At 49.5% G+C, this 18,591-nt stretch overlaps 1 protein-coding gene across 1 annotated transcript in view; it reads left to right on the plus strand.

The window, feature by feature from the left end:
- Positions 1-15,670, plus strand: part of CCDC50 (coiled-coil domain containing 50) — a 42,769-nt gene extending 27,099 nt beyond the window's left edge. Inside the window, exons 5-8 of the mRNA XM_060240939.1 lie at positions 203-318; positions 6,395-6,439; positions 14,047-14,151; positions 15,577-15,670. Of these exons, the coding sequence (XP_060096922.1) occupies positions 203-318; positions 6,395-6,439; positions 14,047-14,151; positions 15,577-15,660 (350 nt within the window). The 3' untranslated portion in view covers positions 15,661-15,670. The remainder of the gene's footprint in view (positions 1-202; positions 319-6,394; positions 6,440-14,046; positions 14,152-15,576) is intronic.
- The last annotated feature ends 2,921 nt before the right edge of the window (positions 15,671-18,591 follow it).

An 18,591-nucleotide genomic window follows, 5' to 3' on the forward strand; every position in this document is an offset into this window, starting at 1 on the left:
AGACAGCTTCTCTGAGCATGTGCAGAGTGTGTGTGTCCCTGGTGTTCGGCGCTGCTCCCCAGGCTAGTTTTCCAGAGGCGAGAAGACTTGGTGGATGCCTTACAGGTAGAATTTTTGGCTTATGCGCACTTTGGATTCTTTGGGGCTGTGTCCGCAAACATTACAATGAGGAATGTGACTTCCCACCCTTCTGGTTTTGTAGGCCCAAGACCGAAAGGAACGAAAGAAGCCCCTTACCAGAAGCCCCGTGTGGCTGGGCAGGGCCTGGAGCTCTACGATGCGGAGATGGCCCGGAAGATGCAGGAGGAAGAGTTGTTGGTGAGCAGGGCGGAGGAGGGTTTGTGGGGAGGGGAGAGAGGGAGGCTGGGGGTGCTCTTCTTATGCCAAAAGCAGAAGACCCGGTGGCCCCCTGTAACAGGAGGAAGCCTCGCAAGGTGTGCTCCCAAGTGTTTGGCCTGGAAACTGCGTCCTCATGCTGCTTCTGACCCTGCGCTCTTGATCTGTGTGAGAGTAAAATTCCAGTCTGAATGAACCTTTGAGAGTCAAGAGTTTCCTTCGTCAGAGAGTTGGGGTCTTGGAGGTGCTCCTGGTCTTCCTCTTCTTCTGCAGACCGGGGTGGGCTCCCTCCTGAAATTGTTTCTGTGCTGGAATCTCGTAAGAACAGAAGAGAAGCCATGTTGGATCAGGCCAATGGCCCATCCAGTCCAACACTCTGTGTCACATAAGAGAAGCCATATTGGATCAGGCCAATGGCCCTTCCAGCCCAACACTCTGTGTCACACGGGCCAAAAACCCCCAGGTGCCATCAGGAGGTCCATCAGTGGGGCCAGGACACTAGAAGCCCTCCCACTGTTGCCCCCCTGCAAACACCAAGAAGACAGAGCTTCACTGCTCCAGACATAAGAGAAGCCACGTTGGATCAGGCCAATGGCCCATCCAGCCCAACACTCTGTGTCACATAAGAACATAAGAGGAGCCATGTTGGATCAGGCCAATGACCCCTCAAGTCCAACACTCTGTGTCACATAAGAACATAAGAGAAGCCACGTTGGATCAGGCCAATGGCCTCTCCAGTCCAACACTCTGTGTCACATAAGAACATAAGAGGAGCCATGTTGGATCAGGCCAATGGCCCATCCAGCCCAACACTCTGTGTCACATAAGAACATAAGAGGAGCCATGTTGGATCAGGCCGATGGCCCATCCAGCCCAACACTCTGTGTCACATAAGAACATAAGAGGAGCCATGTTGGATCAGGCCAATGACCCCTCAAGTCCAACACTCTGTGTCACATAAGAACATAAGAGAAGCCACGTTGGATCAGGCCAATGGCCCCTCCAGTCCAACACTCTGTGTCACATAAGAACATAAGAGAAGCCACGTTGGATCAGGCCAATGGCCCCTCCAGTCCAACACTCTGGTAAGCAGAAGGTCCCAGGTTTAATCCATGGCATCTCCAAAAAAGGGTCCAGGCAAATAGGTGTGGAAAACCACAGCTTGAGGCCCTGGAGAGCCGCTGCCAGTCTGAGAAGACAATACTGACTTTGATGGACCAAAGGTCTGATTCAGGATAAGGCAGCTTCATATGTGTCACATAAGAACAGAATAGAAGCCATGATGGATCAGGCCAATGGCCCATCCAGTCCAACACTCTGTGTCACATAAGAACATAAGAGGAGCCATGAACTGCCACCCCAAACCCGTTTAGGCGGAGAGCATATTTTGGCTCGCCCGCGGAGCCTGATGGACCCGGAACGGTTCCTGACGGCCCTACGGGATACCTGGCCCACTGGCGATTCCCTGGAGGTTCTGGTTGAGTCCTGGAATGATGGACTCTCCAGGGCTATCAAGGAGATCGCGCCTAGGCGTCCTCTGCGCCCCCGCCTCAAACCGTCTCCCTGGTTCAATCAGGAATTACGGCAATTGAAGCAGGACCTCAGACAACTAGAGAGGCTATGGCGGCGTACTCGAGACGAAGTGACCCGAACATCTTATAGAGAGAGTTTGAAGACCTATGAGATGGCAATCAAATCCGCAAAGAAGACATACTTCGCGGCTAAGATTGCGTCCGCAACTTCGCGCCCGGCACAATTGTTTGAGATAATTCGAGATCTGACTACTCTGCCCCAGGGCAGACCAAATTCTAGTGAATTGGAGATAGGCTGTGAGGCTTTTGCGAACTATTTTGCGGACAAGATCGCATCACTCTGCCTCGACCTCCCCGTCAACTTTGAGGCAGTTAACGCAACCGAGGCCCCGAGCATGTCTTCGGATTATATCCTGGACGGTTTCAGCCCCCTCAGCCTGGAAGAAGTCGACAGGATCCTCTCATCTGCCCGCCCAACAACTTGTAAATTGGACCCATGCCCTTCCTGGCTTATTAAATCTTGCCAGGAGGATCTCAGATATCCTATACGGGATATCATAAACAGATCCCTAACGGAAGGGCTTTTTCCAGCGCCACTCAAAGAGGCTGTGGTCCGTCCCCTCCTAAAAAAACCATCTCTAGACCCGGCCCAATTGGCACACTATAGGCCGGTCTCAAACCTGCCCTTTTTGGGCAAACTCATTGAGAGGGCAGTGGCGAGGCAGCTACAGACTTTCCTGGAGGACGCTTCCATCCTTGACCCACTTCAGTCCGGCTTTCGCCCAGGTCATGGGACGGAGACGGTGTTGGTCGCCCTAATGGATGACCTTCAACGGCATCTGGATCGGGGTGGCTCGGCAGTGCTGATGCTGTTGGACCTATCGGCGGCGTTCGATACGGTCGACCATCAGTTGCTGACTTGCCGCCTCGCCGACGCGGGGATTCAGGGGTTGGCCTTGCAGTGGCTTTCCTCTTTCCTTGAAGGTCAGGGACAAAGGGTCGCGATTGGGGGGGAACTATCCCAGAGGCACTCACTTGACTGTGGGGTGCCCCAGGGAGCGGTTCTCTCCCCGATGTTATTTAACATCTATATGCGACCTCTTGCCCAGATTGCCCGAAGGTATGGGCTGGGGTGCCACCAGTATGCTGATGACACCCAGCTCTATCTACTTATGGACGGCCGACCGGTCTGCGCCCCAGATAACTTAGATCGGGCATTGCAGGCCGTGGCTGAGTGGCTCAGACTGAGTGGACTGACACTGAATCCTGCGAAGACAGAGGTCCTCTGTTTGGGCCGTCGGGGGCCGGGGGGGGGAATCCCCCTGCCAGCTTTTGGCGGTGTTCCGCTGAGGCCGGCGGACAGGGTCAAAAGCTTGGGGGTGCTACTGGAGCCGTCCCTAAATATGGAGGCTCAGATAGCGACCACTGCCAAGTCTGTGTTTTTTCATCTTAGACGGGCAAGGCAGTTGGCCCCCTTCCTGGACCCCGACGACCTAGCAACAGTGATCCATGCTACGGTCACCTCGAGGTTGGATTACTGCAATGCCCTCTACATGGGGCTGCCCCTGTGCCGGACCCGGAAATTGCAGCTGGTGCAGAATGCCGCGGCCCGGCTGTTATTGGGCCTCCCAAGATGGGGGCACATTCGGCCGGGTCTTCGGGCTCTGCACTGGCTTCCAATAATATACCGAGTCTGGTACAAGGTGCTGGTCATTACCTTTAAAGCCCTATATGGCCTGGGACCTGCCTACCTGAGGGACCGTCTCTCCCCACACGTTCCCCAGAGAGTACTGAGGTCTGGGACTCAAAATCTTCTCACCATCCCCGGGCCCAAGGAAGTGCGCCTCAAAAGAACCAGAGACAGGGCCTTTTCCACAATGGCCCCTATGTGGTGGAACCAGCTACCGGAAGAGGTGAGGGCCCTGCGGGATCTTACTCAGTTCCGCAGGGCCTGTAAGACGACCCTCTTCCGGTTAGCCTACGCCTGACTGGACAAATGTAGCTTTCAGATTCCAGATTTTTGTGATTATACTGTATAGTTTTAATGTATAATGTAAAATTTTAAGGTTTTTAGGTTTTAAATGCTTGATTTTAAATGTATTAATTTGTTCCGATTTTATTGTTTTATTGTTTGTTGTAAGCCACCCTGAGCCACTTGTGGGAAGGGCGGGATATAAGTTACGGAATGAATGAATGAATGAATGAATGAATGAATGAATGAATGAATGAATGAATGAATAAATAAATAAATGTTGGATCAGGCCAATGGCCCATCCAGTCCAACACCCTGTGTCACCCAGTGGCCGAAACCCAGGTGTCATCAGGAGGTCCACCAGTTGGGCCAGAACATTAGAAGTCCTACCACTGTTAAGTCTAGGGTTGCTGTGCAGAGGCACTTCTGTCCGGCTCTTGCCTTGAAGGACCTTGCAGGGTCTCCATAACTGGCTGTGACTTAAAGACACTTTCCACATATGCCGTTCTAGGGACAGGGGGGCTTTTCTTCCAGGGCAAACAAAAGTTCTCTAGAGGAGCAGAGACTGCAGTTTCAACCTTGGCACCCACCAATGCTGGAGCCTGCTTAGGTGTCTCTGGGGTTCAGGAGCCCTGCTGGGTCCTTCTTAGAGTTGTTTCATCCTCTTCTGCAAAACCAGTAGCATGAGCTCCCCCCCATCTCTCCCCCCCCCCCATGTCATGCCCTATTCTGCCAACTTCCAGGATTCATTAAGTTTGGGAGTGGAGGTGTCAAGAATTAGTAAGCTCCAGGGCATTTTATTTATAGCAGGAACTTCTTTGCTTATTAGGCCACACCCCCCTGATGATGCAGTCAACCCTCCAAGAACTCACAGGTCTCTTCTTACAGGGCCTATGGTAAGCTCCAGGAGAACTGGCTACATCAAGGGTATGTGGCTGTTGGGAAATGCATTTAAAATCAGCGGTGTGGGCGGTTGCAATAAATGGAGATGAGACTTGAGTTTATCAAAAGTTATGAAGTTTACTAGAAAAACATCAGAAAAAGGTACTTGGGATAAAAGAAATAAAACTTAGCTTGCTAGCATGGCTAGCTACGTCTAATCCACTACATATAGAGGTTTACAAGATTATGCATGGGATGGAGAAAGTAGAGAAAGAAGTCCTCTTCTCCCTTTCTCACAATACAAGAACTCGTGGGCATTCAATGAAATTGCTGAGCAGTCAGGTTAGAACGGATAAAAGGAAGTACTTCTTCACCCAAGGGGTTATTAACATGTGGAATTCACTGCCACAGGAGGTGGTGGCGGCTACAAGCATAGCCAGCTTTAAGAGGTGATTGGATAAAAATATGGAGCAGAGGTCCATCAGTGGCTATTAGCCACAGTATGTGTGTGTGTGTGTGTGTGTGTATATATATATATATATATGTGTGTGTGTGTGTGTTTGGCCACTGTGTGACACAGTGTGTTGGACTGGATGGGCCATTGGCCTGATCCAACATGGCTTCTCTTATGTTCTTATAGCTGCTTTTTATTACCCTTTGTTAGCTGGTTTCTTCTCCCCAGAGAACTTTGTGCCAGGAAGAAGAATGATTCTTGGAAAAAGTCCAGAAAAGGGCAGCTAGAATGATTAAAGGTTTGGAACACTTTCCCTATGAAGAAAGGTTAAAATGCTTGGGGCTCTTTAGCTTGGAGAAACGTCGACTGCAGGGTGACATGATAGAGGTTTACAAGATAATGCATGGGATGGAGAAAGTAGAGAAAGAAGTCCTTTTCTCCCTTTCTCACAATACAATACAAGAACTCGTGGGCATTCGATGAAATTGCTGAGCAGTCGGGTTAAAACGGATAAAAGGAAGTACTTCTTCACCCAAAGGGTGATTAACATGTGGAATTCACTGCCACAGGAGGTGGTGGCGGCTACTAGCATACAAGTGTGTGTGTAATCTTTTTGTCCCCTGTGTGACAGTGAGTTGGACTGGATGGGCCATTGGCCTGATCCAACATGGCTTCTCTTATGTTCTTATGATTCAGCTTGCATATAACATCAAAGGAGTTAACCCACAAGGTGCCAACTGACCATTACAGTCTTTATCTTTTTCCCGGGCTTAGAAGGAAGGAAAGGTCCCCTGTGCAAGCACCAGTCGTTTCCGACTCTGGGTGACGTGGCTTTCACAACATTTTCACGGCAGACTTTTGACGGGGTGGTTTGCCATTGCCTTCCCCAGTTCTCTACACGGGGTTTAGAAGATCCAGTACCTAATGGGGTTTAGGTTACGATACATCACTTTCTCTTTTAGGTAAACAGAAACAGTTAACTCTGTAATGGCTGGAATGTAAACTACTTGTATTCCAACAGGGGCCCAAGATGCCTTCAAAAAAGACCTGATTAAGCTCTGCAAGAAGCCTTTATTCTTTGCGGCTTCTGTCATCAAGATCTTGGAAGCGCAGAAAAGGGAGCAGGGGGGCGTGAATAGGGATCCCCCCCCCCCTCAACTGGCACTGCCCACACCTCTCTGAGGTTCACCTTGGGCTTTCTGTGTTTGTTTCCTTCAGGCCAGCCACGTGGACAAGCGGGCAGCCCAGGTCGCCCAGGACGAGGTAGGCACGGGAGGGAGGGAGGGGAGGGGAGGGGTGTGTGTGAAGGGCAAGGTGGAGGGGAGGAAGGGGAAGGAGAGTGGGAGGGCCGGGGATTGCGGGCGCCCACGCTGCTTCCGCTTCTGCGCTTGTTCTTCCTTCTCCGCTTCTGTCCCCCACCCTGCATTTTTCCTGCCCGCCTGCGTCCTTCCCTATTGGCTGCTGCCCCACTTCTGTCGCTGCCGTGGGTGCTGTTTCCCCTTGCTGGGAAGGCTGCCTCCGCCCCGCCCTGGTCTCAGTTGAGACCCAGTTTGGTGTAGTGGTGAAGTGTGCAGACTCTTATATGGGAGAACAAGGTTTGATTCCCCACTCCTCCACTTGCACCTGCTGGAATGGCCTTGGGTCAGCCATAGCTCTGGCAGAGGTTGTCCTTGAAAGGGAAGCTTCTGGGAGAGCTCTCTCAGCCCCACCCACCTCACAGGGTGTCTGTCTCCTGAGAGCCAGTTTGGTGCAGTGGTTAAGTGTGCGGACTCTTGTCTGGGAGAACTGGGTTTGATTCCCCATTCCTCCACTTGCACCTGCTGGAATGGCCTTGGGTTAGCCATAGCTCTGGCAGAGGTTGTCCTTGAAAGGGCAGCTTCTGTCAGAGCTCTCTCAGCCCCACCCACCTCACAGGGTGTCTGTTGTGGGGGAGGAAGATAAAGGAGATTGTGAGAGAAGAGCAAGGTATAAATCCGCAGTCTTCTTCATCATCTTCTGAATAACCTCCAGATGAGACTATTGTAACTCTCTCTACGTGGAGCTACCCTTGACTCTGCTCCAGAAACTCCATCAGGTGCAGAACGCTTCAGCCCGGTTATTAGCATCGAAGCCTACACGGGCGCGGATGCACATGGTACTGTGCGAACTGCACTGGCCACTGGCTACCCCTCGAGTATTGGATCTATTTCACGGTGTTGGTCCTTACTTTTAGGACCCTTTATGCCTTGGGTCCCGCATATCTCTGGGACCACCTTGCCATATGCGAGCCCCCCCCCCTGGGCTCTGAGGTCAGCTGCACAACATCTTCTCGTGATCCGTGGGCCTAGGGACACCCGACTGGCTTCAACGAGGAACAGGGCCTTTTCGGTCCAGGCCCCTATCCGATGGAATGAGCTCCCGTTGGAGATCCGGGCCCTGTGGGACTTATCCAAGTTTCGCAGGGCCTGTAAGGTGGAACTCTTCCGCCAGGTTTGAATTGATCCAGTGGGCATCCCCTGAGGTCATCGCTCCTCCCCCAGCACCTTTACTATCTAAGTGCTCAAGTTATGCTGAATACAACCAGCCGATATGTGGCTTTATGACTTTCTACTGATGGCGTGGATCGTGGTCTTGGTCTGATTTGATAATTTTGTAATTACGACCTTGTTCAGCTCGGATGTGGTTTGTTTAATCTTGCTGTAAAGTTTTTAATATTGTAAGACGCCCTGAGCACGCTTTTGGGGTAGGTCGGGGTATGAATTGAAAAAAAATAAATTAACAGTTAAATTAAATTAAACCCTTTCCACCCAAGTTGCTGCAGCTGGTGAAGAGGTCCCTGACCCAAACCCTGGTGCCCCTGGGACTGATCTTGGTGGTGAAGAAGAAGCAGCCTGCAGATTTATACCCCGCCCTTCTCCCTGAATCGGAGACTCAGAGCTCACAGTCTCCTATATCTTCACCCCCACAACAGACACCCTGTGAGGTGGGGGCAGATTTATACCCCGCCCTTCTCCCTGAATCAGAGACTCAGAGCGGCTCACAATCTCCTATATCTTCTCCCCCCCCACAACAGACACCCTGTGAGGTGGGGGCAGATGTATACCCTGCCCTTCTCCCTAAATCAGACACTCAGAGCGGCTTACAATCTCCTATGTCTTCCTCCCCCCACAACAGACACCCTGTGAGGTAGGTGGGGCTGAGAGGGCTCTGACAGAAGCTGCTCTTTCAAGGACAACTCCTGCGATAGCTATGGCTGACCCTAGGTCATTCCAGCGGCTGCAAATGGTGGAGTGGGGAATCAAACCCGGTTCTCCCAGATAAGAGTCTACACACTTTACCACCACACCAACATTCCGGCTCAACATTAGGAAGAACTTCCTGTCTGTTAGAGCGATTCCTCAGTGGAACAGGCTTCCTCCTCGGGAGGTGGTGGGCTCTCCTTCCTTGGAGGTTTTTCAACAGAGGCCAGATGACCATCTGACAGCAATGAAGGTCCTGTGAATTTAGGGGGAGTTGTTTGTGAGTTTCCTTCATTGTGCAGGGGTTGGACTAGACGACTCTGGAGGTCCCTTCCAATTCTTCCTCCTCAGGAGGTGGTGGGCTCTTCTTCCTTGGAGGTTTTTAGTTTTCAAACAATTTTATTAGTAACATATGGTAATAAATTTCAATTTCTTACTTCATTAATAATTACTTTTTAAAAATATATTCCATATATTACTTTCTACGCACCCCTCCCCCCGTTATTTGACCCCACCTGGTGTTATATACTTAAAATCTTAATATTAAAGGTACCCTTAATTAATAAGAACCAAAATTAATATCCTCCTCCCTCTTGTACTTAGTCATTATCAAAAATTGTCCAATGTTCTTTTATTTTCCACTCTTTTTCTACGTATCTTCTGAACTTTTTCCACTCCATCTTAAATACTTCTAAATCATAGTCTCTTAAGGTTCTTGTCAACTTGTCCATTTCACTCCATGTCATAACTTTTACAATCCAATCCCATTTCTCTGTTTTTTTTTTCTTGCTTCCACAACTGCACATACAATGTCTTAGCAGCTGAGAGCAAGTACCAAATTATAGTTCTATCTTCTTTTGGAAATTTTTGCATTTGTAATCCCAACAGAAAAGTCTCTGCAACTTTATTAAATTCGTATCCCAAGATCTTAGAAATCTCTTGTTGAAACATCTGCCAGTACTTTTTCGCTCTTTTACAAGTCCACCACATATGGTAGAAAGAACCGTCATGTTTTTTACATTTCCAACATCTATTTGGCATCTTATTGTTCATCCTTGCCAATTTTTTAGGAGTCATATACCATCTGTACATCATCTTAAAACAATTTTCTTTAATACTCTGATATGTTGAGAGTTTCATAGAGTTCTTCCACAAATATTCCCATGTGTCCATCTGTATTTCTTTATTTACTTTAATTGCCCACTTAATCATTTGAGATTTCACTACTTCATCTTCTGTAGACCATTTTAAAAGTAACATAGATTTTCGAAATTAATTTTTCATTATTTCCAAGCAGAATTTTTTTCCATTTCTGTTTGTTCTCGCCTTATTCCTTCAGTTTTAACATCGCTTTCCACCGAACTTTTTATTTGTTACATTTGAAACCAATCATATTTATTATTTAACTCTTCAGCAGTTTTCAATTCTATTTTACCGCTTTGTATTTTTAGTAATTGATTATATGACATCCCTTTTTCCTCTTCTGTCTCAGCTTTTATTCTTATTACTTCTGCTGGCACTATCCATAGTGGTTTTCTCTCATCGCCATATTTCTTGTACTTCATCCAAATATTTAGTAGATTATTTCTTATATAATGGTGAGAAAAAAAACCATCCGACTTTTTTCTTTCCATAGTACATATAAGCGTGCCAGTCGAATTTATTTCCATGACCTTCCAACGTTAAAAGTTTTTTATTCAACAGCGTCACCCAATCTTTTATCCACAGTAGACAAACTGCTTCATGATATAATCTTAAATCTGGTAGTTGAAATCCTCTTTCTTTAGCATCTGTTAAAACTTTCATTTTAATCCTTGTTTTTTTCCCCGGCCCATACAAATTCTGAAATCTTTCTTTGCCATTTATTAAATTGTTTACTGTCTTTCACAATCCTTCCTTGGAGGTTTTTCAACAGAGGCTAGATGGCCATCAGACAGCAATGCTGATTCTGTGAATTTAGGGGGAGGTGTTTGTGGGTTTCCTGCATTGTGCAGGGGGTTGGGCTAGATGACCCTGGAGGTCCCTTCCAACTCTAGGATTCTATGAAACTGGCATCTGCTGTCGACGTGTAAACGTCCCGCTTCCCAGCCAGTGGCTGTCAGGAGCAGTAGAGAAGCAAGAGCTCTCGAAACGGCCCCAGCTGTGCTTGAAGGGGCAAGTAGAGCATCGCTGTCAGAACCGGCTGAGGGCTGATCTCCATGAAGGTCGCCGTCTGTCTCCCTCCTGCCCCTGCATCCGTGCATCTCTCTGGCCGTCCGAGAGGCAGGTGGAGGCAGCTTGTCACTCGAGGGAGAAACCTGGAAGCTGATGCTTGGGACAGATGAGCTGCTTTATTCAAACAAATTTCTAGCCTCCCCTGCATGTTTCGGGCTGCGGGTGGGTTGCTGTAGAAAAACATGGCCAAAATAAAACTCTGTGTGTGTGTGTGTGTGTGTGTGTGGAATAAAATAGATCAGGGGTGGCTAACGGTAGCTCTCCAGATGTTTTTTGCCTACAACTCCCATCAGTCCCAGCCAGCGTGGCCAGTGGCTCGGGCTGATGGAAGTTGTAGGCAAAAAAAAAACATCCGGAGAGCTACCGTTGGCCACCCCTGATAGATTCTGAAGCATTTTCTGAGCTGAACAGTTAAAGACGTGTTCCCTGCTCAGGTGTGAAGATACGGCCGGCAGGGCTTCCACAAGAGACGCAGGCTTGTGTTTCAGCATATCTCTTGAGACAAGGCTTGCCAACTCCAGGTTGGGAAACTCCTGGAGATTTAAGGGTGCAGTCTGGGGAGGGAGGGGTCTCAGCCAGCGATGAAGCCGCAGAGTCCGCCCTCCAAAGTGGCCGTTAGTTTCAGGGGATTTGATCCCTGTATTCTGGAGAGCTGTTGTAATTCTGGGAAACCTCCAGGCCTCATCTGGATGTCAGGACAAAGCAAAAAAAAAGCTGTGGAAGATTAACAAAGCCCCAAACACTAGAAGTTGCTACTGTTAAACCTAGTTCCAGAACTCTCTTGAAAGTGAAACAGGCCCCAAAAATAAATTTTTCATCTCAATATTGCATATATTTCATTATTTTCACAGTAAATTCTAAACAGTCAAACAAAAATTATAACAACCAACGTCCCAGCCCATTCAGTCCGATGGAAGCTTGTCAGTTTCAGACCTCAGTAGCTTATTTCAGACGTCAATAACTTCACTCCGGGTGTTTAGCGCTGTAGGAATGATCCATTTCTGAAGTGCTGAGTGGGGCCTGCATCTTCCAGGAAGGGTGAACTGGAAACCGGCACAAATGCTGGCGTTACTGTCAGAGGCTTCCTTTGCACCCACTTCGATGAATTCCAACTTGTGGGTGTTCTGAAGCTGTTATAACTGCTGTCTGCAAACAGGAAAGAACTGATATAAAATCATAAGGCACTTTTCTTCAAAAAAAGGCGAACGCCAAGCTGGGAATTATTAGAAAGGGAACTGAAAACAAATCAGCCAGTATCATAATGCCCCTGTATAAATCGATGGTGCAGTCTCACCTGGAATACTGTCTGCAGTTCTGGTCACCGCACCTCAAGAAGGATATTATAGCATTGGAGAAAGTGCAGAAAAGGGCAAGTAGAATGATTCAAGGTTTGGAACACTTTCCCTATGAAGAAAGGCTAAAACGCTTGGGGCTCTTTAGCTTGGAGAAACGTCGACTGTGGGGTGACATGATAGAGGTTTACAAGATTATGCATGGGATGGAGAGGGTAGAGAGAAGTCCTTTTCTCCCTTTCTCACAATACAAGAACTCGTGGGCATTCAATGAAATTGCTGAACAGTCAGGTTAGAACAGATAAAAGGAAGTCCTTCTTCACCCAAAGGGTGATTAACACGTGGAATTCACTGCCACAGGAGGTGGTGGCGGCTACAAGCATAGTCAGCTTCAAGAGGGGGTTAGATAAAAATATGGAGCAGAGGTCCATCAGTGGCTATTAGCCACAGAGTGTGTATATATATATGTGTGTGTATATGTGTGTGTGTATACACACACACATATTGGCCCCTGTGTGACACAGAGTGTTGGACTGGATGGGCCATTGGCCTGATCCAACATGGCTTCTCTTATGTTCAATGGAATCAGCACAAGCGCTAGAACTTTAACCCGCCCCACAGGAGTGGGGTTGGGGAGTGAAGTTACTGAAGTCTGAAACTGACATGCTTCCATGGAACTGAATGGTCTGGGACTTTGGTTGTTATAACATGTTTGACTGTTTACAATCTACTGTGATAATAATGAAATATATGTAATGTTGAAATACAAAATTATTTTTTGGGGCTGTTTCACTTTCAAGAGAGTTTTGGAACTAGGTTTGACAGTAACAACTTCTAGTATTTGGGACTTCATTAATCTTCCACAGGTTTTTTTGGTTTTTCCTTGCTTCTGCTTGCGGTTCCCCCAACCTTTTTGGCACCAGGGACTGGTTTTGTGGAAGACAATTTTTCCAGGGTCCGGGAGGCAGGGGGGGAGGGCGATGGTTTAGGGATGATATAATAGTGCACTTTATTTCTGTTAGAGCCCCGTGGCGCAGAGTGTTAAAGCTGCAGTACTGCAGTCCTAAGCTCTGCTCACGACCTGAGTTCCGTCGATCCTCGGCAGAAGCTGGGTTTTCAAGTAGCCAGCTCAAGGTTGACTCAGCCTTCCATCCTTCCGAAGTCGGTAAAATGAGTCCCCAGCTTGCTGGGGTGGGGGGAGTGTAGATAACTGGGGAAGGCAATGGCAAACCACCCTGTAAAAAGTCTGCGATGAAAACGTTGTGAGAGCAACGTCACCCCAGAGTTGGAAACGACTGGTGCTTGCACAGGGGATCTTTCCTTTCCTTTCCTTTCCTTTCCTTTCCTTTCCTTTCCTTTCCTTTCCTTTCCTTTCCTTTCCTTTCCTTTCCTTTCCTTTCCTTTCCTTTCCTTATTTCTGTTAGTCTGGTGTGGCGATTAAGTGTGCAGACTCTTCTCTAGGAGAACAGGGTTTGATTCCTCACTCCTCCAGCTTGCAGCTGCTGGATAGCTCTTGCAGAACTGTCCGTAAAAGGGCAGCTGCTGTGAGAGCTCTCTCAGCCCCACCCACCTCACAGGGTTTCTGTTGTGGGGGAGAAAGGGAAAGGAGGTTGTGAGCTGCTCTGAGGCGCTGAAATTCAGAGTGGAGGGCGGGATATAAATCCAGTGTCATCGTCGTCTTCCTCTTCTTATTATTACTGCATTGCAATATATAATGAAATAATTATACAACTCACGACCTGGTTGCTAACAGGCCACGAATTGGTACCGGTCCACAACCCAGGGATTGGGGACCCCTGCTCTAGGGTGATGTATACTCACCTGGATGTTGGCAACCCTACATGGGGAAGTCTTCAGGAATCTTTCTCTACAGGAGACTTGGTGTGTGGACAGGAAGTTCTTGAGAGAGTTTTCAGTAAATCAGAGGAGAGGGGGAGGAGAGGGAGTAGCCGCTGGATGCAGCACGAGAGCTCACGTGACTTCCAACCTTCTGGGCCCCCTGCCCCAGCCCTTCTGCTTCTGGCTTCAGCCCTCTTTCCCTGGGTCTGGGGTCTGCACAAGCCCGCCCAGTGACTCAACACTCGTGGTGGGAGACCAGGAAAACTTCTTCGAAAGCTGCAGCACCCGTTGGTGTGTTTCTTTGTAGGAAATCGCTCGCCTCTTGATGGCAGAGGAAAAGGCGGCTTACAGAAAAGCCAAGGAGCGAGAAAAGTCGTCTTTGGACAAAAGGAGGCAGGACCAAGACTGGAAGGTAGGGGGTGAAGCTCCAGGTGAGCGAGGTGGGTGGTTGGCTATCCATTGGCCTTGCAGGGGGACTGTTAGTTTGTGCCTGGAATGGCCCCAGCACAGACTCTGTATTTCCTGCTTCTCTAGGTTACTGGGTGTCTGGTATTTGTAGTTGAGGGACATTATTTGAATCTCGTTTTATGCTGAAGACCTTGGCTTTGTGGTCAGGTCAGAGGTTTACACTGGTTCCGTGACTAAAGGAAACCTCCAGCTTCAGAGGCAGAGACTTCAGAATCCCAGAACCAGGAGACAACATCAGGGGAAGGCCTCAACCTCTATGACGTGCTGTTGGCCCTCTAGAGGAACTGGTTGGCCACTGTGTGAGACAGGAGACTGGACTAGATGGACCCTCCCTGGTCTGACCCAGCAGGGCTCTTCTGATGTTCTTCTCAGGGAAAGGCCTTGGCCTCTCTGCCCTGTTTTTGGCTCTCCAGAGGAACTGGTTGGCCACTGGGTGAGACAGGAGGCTGGACTAGATGGACCTTCACTGGTCTGATCCAGCAGGGGTCTTCTGATGTTCCTCTCAGGGAAAGGCCTGGGCCTCTGCCCTGTTGTTGGCTCTCCAGAGGAACTGGTTGGCCACTGTGTGAGACAGGAGGCTGGACTAGATGGACCCTCCCTGGTCTGACCCAACAGGGCTCTTCTGAAGTTCTTCTCAGGATAAGGCCTCAGCCTCTCTGCCCTGTTGTTGGCTCTCCAGAGGAACTGTCTGGCCCCTGTGTGAGACAGGAGGCTGGACTAGATGGACCCTCACTGGTCTGATCCAGCAGGGCTCTTCTGATGTTCTTCTCAGGGGAAGGCCTTGGCCTTTCTGCCCTGTTATTGGCCCTCCAGAGGAAATGGCTGGCCATTGTGTGAGACAGGAGGCTGGACTAAATGGACCCTCACTGGTCTGACCCAGCAGGGCTCTTCTGATGTTCTTCTCAGGAGAAGGCCTCGGCCTCTCTGCCCTGTTGTTGGCCTCCAGAGGAAATGGCTGGCCATTGTGTGAGACAGGAGGCTGGACTAAATGGACCCTCACTGGTCTGACCCAGCAGGGCTCTTCTGATGTTCTTCTCAGGGGAAGGCCTCAGCCTCTCTGCCCTGTTGTTGGCCCTCCAGAGGAACTGGCTGGCCACTGTGTGAGACAGGATGCTGGACTGATGTTCTTGTGAAGGCCTCAACCTCTCTGCCCTGTTGTTGGCCCTCCAGAGGAACTGGTTGAGCATTGTATGATGCAGGATGCTGGACTAGAGGGACCCTCACTACTGGGTTCCTTCTTTAAGGATGCTCAAGATGGCAGACTCTGAGCCAGATACGGCACGTGCTGTCTCTGCAGTGAATGGGGTCCTTGTCAGTCCTTTTGCTGATCTCGGTGAGCGAAATGTCCTCCTCTCTTCTCTCTGCCCAGCACGACACGCATGAATTGGTGCCCCCACGGTCCAGAGAAGGTTCCGAAGGTCACAGACACAGGAGTGACAAACCAACACGGTAAGAGGTGAAGGATTCCGTAAGATTTTGCAGGCAGACGCTTTCGAGAGTTAAAACTCTCTTCTCAGATGCCACGGGAGCTCTGAGTCTTTGGAACTCACCCCCCCCGAAATCATGTTGGCCCCTCAGGTTCTGCTGAACCCAAAACTAGTCCTTCCACTGCAAACCAACTCAGCTCCTCTCCTGGATCTGTCTTCATTAAAAAAAAATGTGTAATCCACTAACTCATTTGTTATGAGGGCCGGATGTGACATGAATGAGACTTTAGGGTTTATAGAATCTTTCGGGATCAAGTGCCGTGTTCTACTGGAGAAAGTTTTTCTTCCAGACGTTTCGTTCTCAGCTGCGGAGAACATCCTCAGTGGCGTTGCAGCCGGAGCAGGCGGAGTGGCTGTAACGCCACTGAGGATGTTCTCCACAGCTGAGAACGAAACGTCTGGAAGAAAAACTTTCTTCAGTAGAACACGGCACTTGAGCCCGAAAGATTCTACAAACCCTAATGATGTTACCAGCCGTGAAAACCTGAAATCTTAAATGAGACTTTGTTGGGCCAGGCCATGTTGGATATAAACTTTATAAAGGACACCGACAAACACAATTAAAGATTTTTTTAAAAAATATAAAACATGCTTAAAACATTAGCACTGGTTGGTCTTAAAGGTGCTTTCTTTATATCTCTCCCATGGGATCCAGGGAACTGGGCAAAGGAAGCTCTGGCTCTTTCTTTCCTTCCCCAGGGGACCAGGAGGGGGAGGAACCTCAGCCAATAGAAGGAAGAGAGGCTTGCTCAGTAGCTCTGCTGTGCGATTGAGAGAGCCTGGCAAAGCAAGCTCTGTCTCCCCCCTTCCTCCCCAAGGGAGGAGCCTCAGCCAGTGGGCAAAAAACAGAGGTTTTGCTCTGTAGCTCATGTGCGATTGAGCAAGCCTTGCAAAGCGAGCTGTGATGCAGAAGGAAGCAAGAGAGAGGGAGAAGGAAGCAGAGGACAGCCAGTTGCTCGGGGGCCTGATAGGAGCCCTCTGGGGGCCTGATTCGACCCCTGGGCCAGATGTTTGACTCCCCTGCACTAAATGTATTGTGAGAGAAGGAAGATGTGGGGCAGGGGTAGTTGCTTATGTTTTTCCTTCACAGTTCTTGCCGTTTCTTCCCCAGGCCGCCTCTGCCTCTCAGCGAGGAGCTCGGACACCCGGCCACTCTGATCGGCCCACAGATCTTGGCTCATCCAAGCTCCAAGTCGGAGTCTTCTCATAAAGGTGCGGAGAAGCCAAATTGGGAGTGGTGGGGGGAGGGCTTTCAAAAGCCAAAAGGGGCCAAGTCGAAGGCTAGCATCGGCTGGCCTGTGGGGCTTGCAGCTCTGGGTTTATACCCACTTCCACCATCGGTTGCCGGAAGGGTGGGAGTTTGTCAGGATGAGGTGAAAACTGGCCACGCCGGGCTAGGCAGCTCCTGCAAGCAAAGCGGGCAGGGCAGTTCTCCAGATGTGCCTCCCAAGCAGGGGGGGGGGGGTGGGGGGCTGATCAAGAAGAAGAAGGACTGCAGATTTATACCTCGCCCTTCTCTCTGCGAGAGCCCCGTGGTGCAGAGTGTTAAAGCTGCAGTACTTCAGTCCTAAGCTCTGCTCACAACCTGAGTTTGATCCCAGCGGAAGCTGGGTTCAGGTAGCCGGCTCCAGGTTGACTCAGCCTTCCATCCTTCTGAGGTCAGTCAAAGGAATCCCCAGCTTGCTGGGGGGGAAGTGTAGATGACCGGGGAAGGCAATGGCAAACCACCCCGTGAAAAAGTCTGCCATGAAAACGTTGTGATGCAACGTCACCCCAGAGTCGGAAACGACTGGTGCTTGCACAGGGGAGTACCTTTACCTTTAAGGAGCCCCGTGGTTTAGAGTGGTAAAGCTGCAGTACTGCAATCCAAGCTCTGCTCATGACCTGAGTTCGATTCCAGCAGAAGCTGGGTTTTCAGGTCGCTGGCTCCAGGTTGACTCAGCCTTCCATCCTTCCGAGGTCGGTCAAATGAGTCCCCAGCTTGCTGGGGGGAAAGTGTAGAAGACTGGGGAAGGCAAGGGCAAACCACCCCGTAAAAAGTCTGCCGTAAAAATGTTGTGAAAGCAACGTCACCCCAGAGTTGGAAACGACTGGTGTTTTTCCTCCTCTCTGAATCAGAGACTCAGAGCAGCTTACAATCTCCTATATCGGGGTGGCCAACGGTAGCTCTCCAGATGTTTTTTGCCTACAACTTCCATCAGCCCCAGCCAGCACGGCCAATGGCTGGGTCTGATGGGAGTTGTAGGCAAAAAACATCTGGAGAGCTACCGTTGGCCACCCCTGTCCTATATCTTCTCCCCCCACAACAGACAACTTGCACCTGCTGGAATGGCCTTGGGTCAGCCATAGCTGCTGGAATGGCCTTGGGTCAGCCATAGCTCTCGCAGGAGTTGTCCTCGAAAGGGAAGGTGCTGTAAGAGCTCTCTCAGCCCCACCCACCTCTCAGGGTGTCTGCTGTGGGGGAGGAAGGCAAAGGAGATTGTAAGCCGATCTGAGTCTCTGATTCAGAGAGAAGGGTGGGGTATAAATCTGCAACCTTCTTCTTCTCCAAAAATAATTTAATTAAGTCAACTTTTATAACTTTTGTGGATGGGCTTTTTCAACCTAATATCTACAAGGCTGGATTATGATAAATTTCCAGGTCTGCTAAGCTTCGGTTGCTAAGTTTCTTGTCACAACCACTATGGCAGCCCCTGGCTGATGCAATATTTCTCTTTCTTTCTCCAGGTTACCACTACAAGCCGTAGGCACACTAGACTTTGTGTTGATACTGACTCTCTTCTGTAGCAGCTCGAACTGGAATGTGTCTGGGAGACCGTTGGGGGCCGTTTTCCGAGGGTCCCAGAAGCTGGACGGCCTCCGCGCACGGACAGTGCCTCTTTTTCTTCCTTCCGCCT

Source organism: Heteronotia binoei, chromosome 6 (genome assembly GCF_032191835.1).
Source record: "Heteronotia binoei isolate CCM8104 ecotype False Entrance Well chromosome 6, APGP_CSIRO_Hbin_v1, whole genome shotgun sequence".
Classification (NCBI taxonomy): domain Eukaryota; kingdom Metazoa; phylum Chordata; class Lepidosauria; order Squamata; family Gekkonidae; genus Heteronotia; species Heteronotia binoei.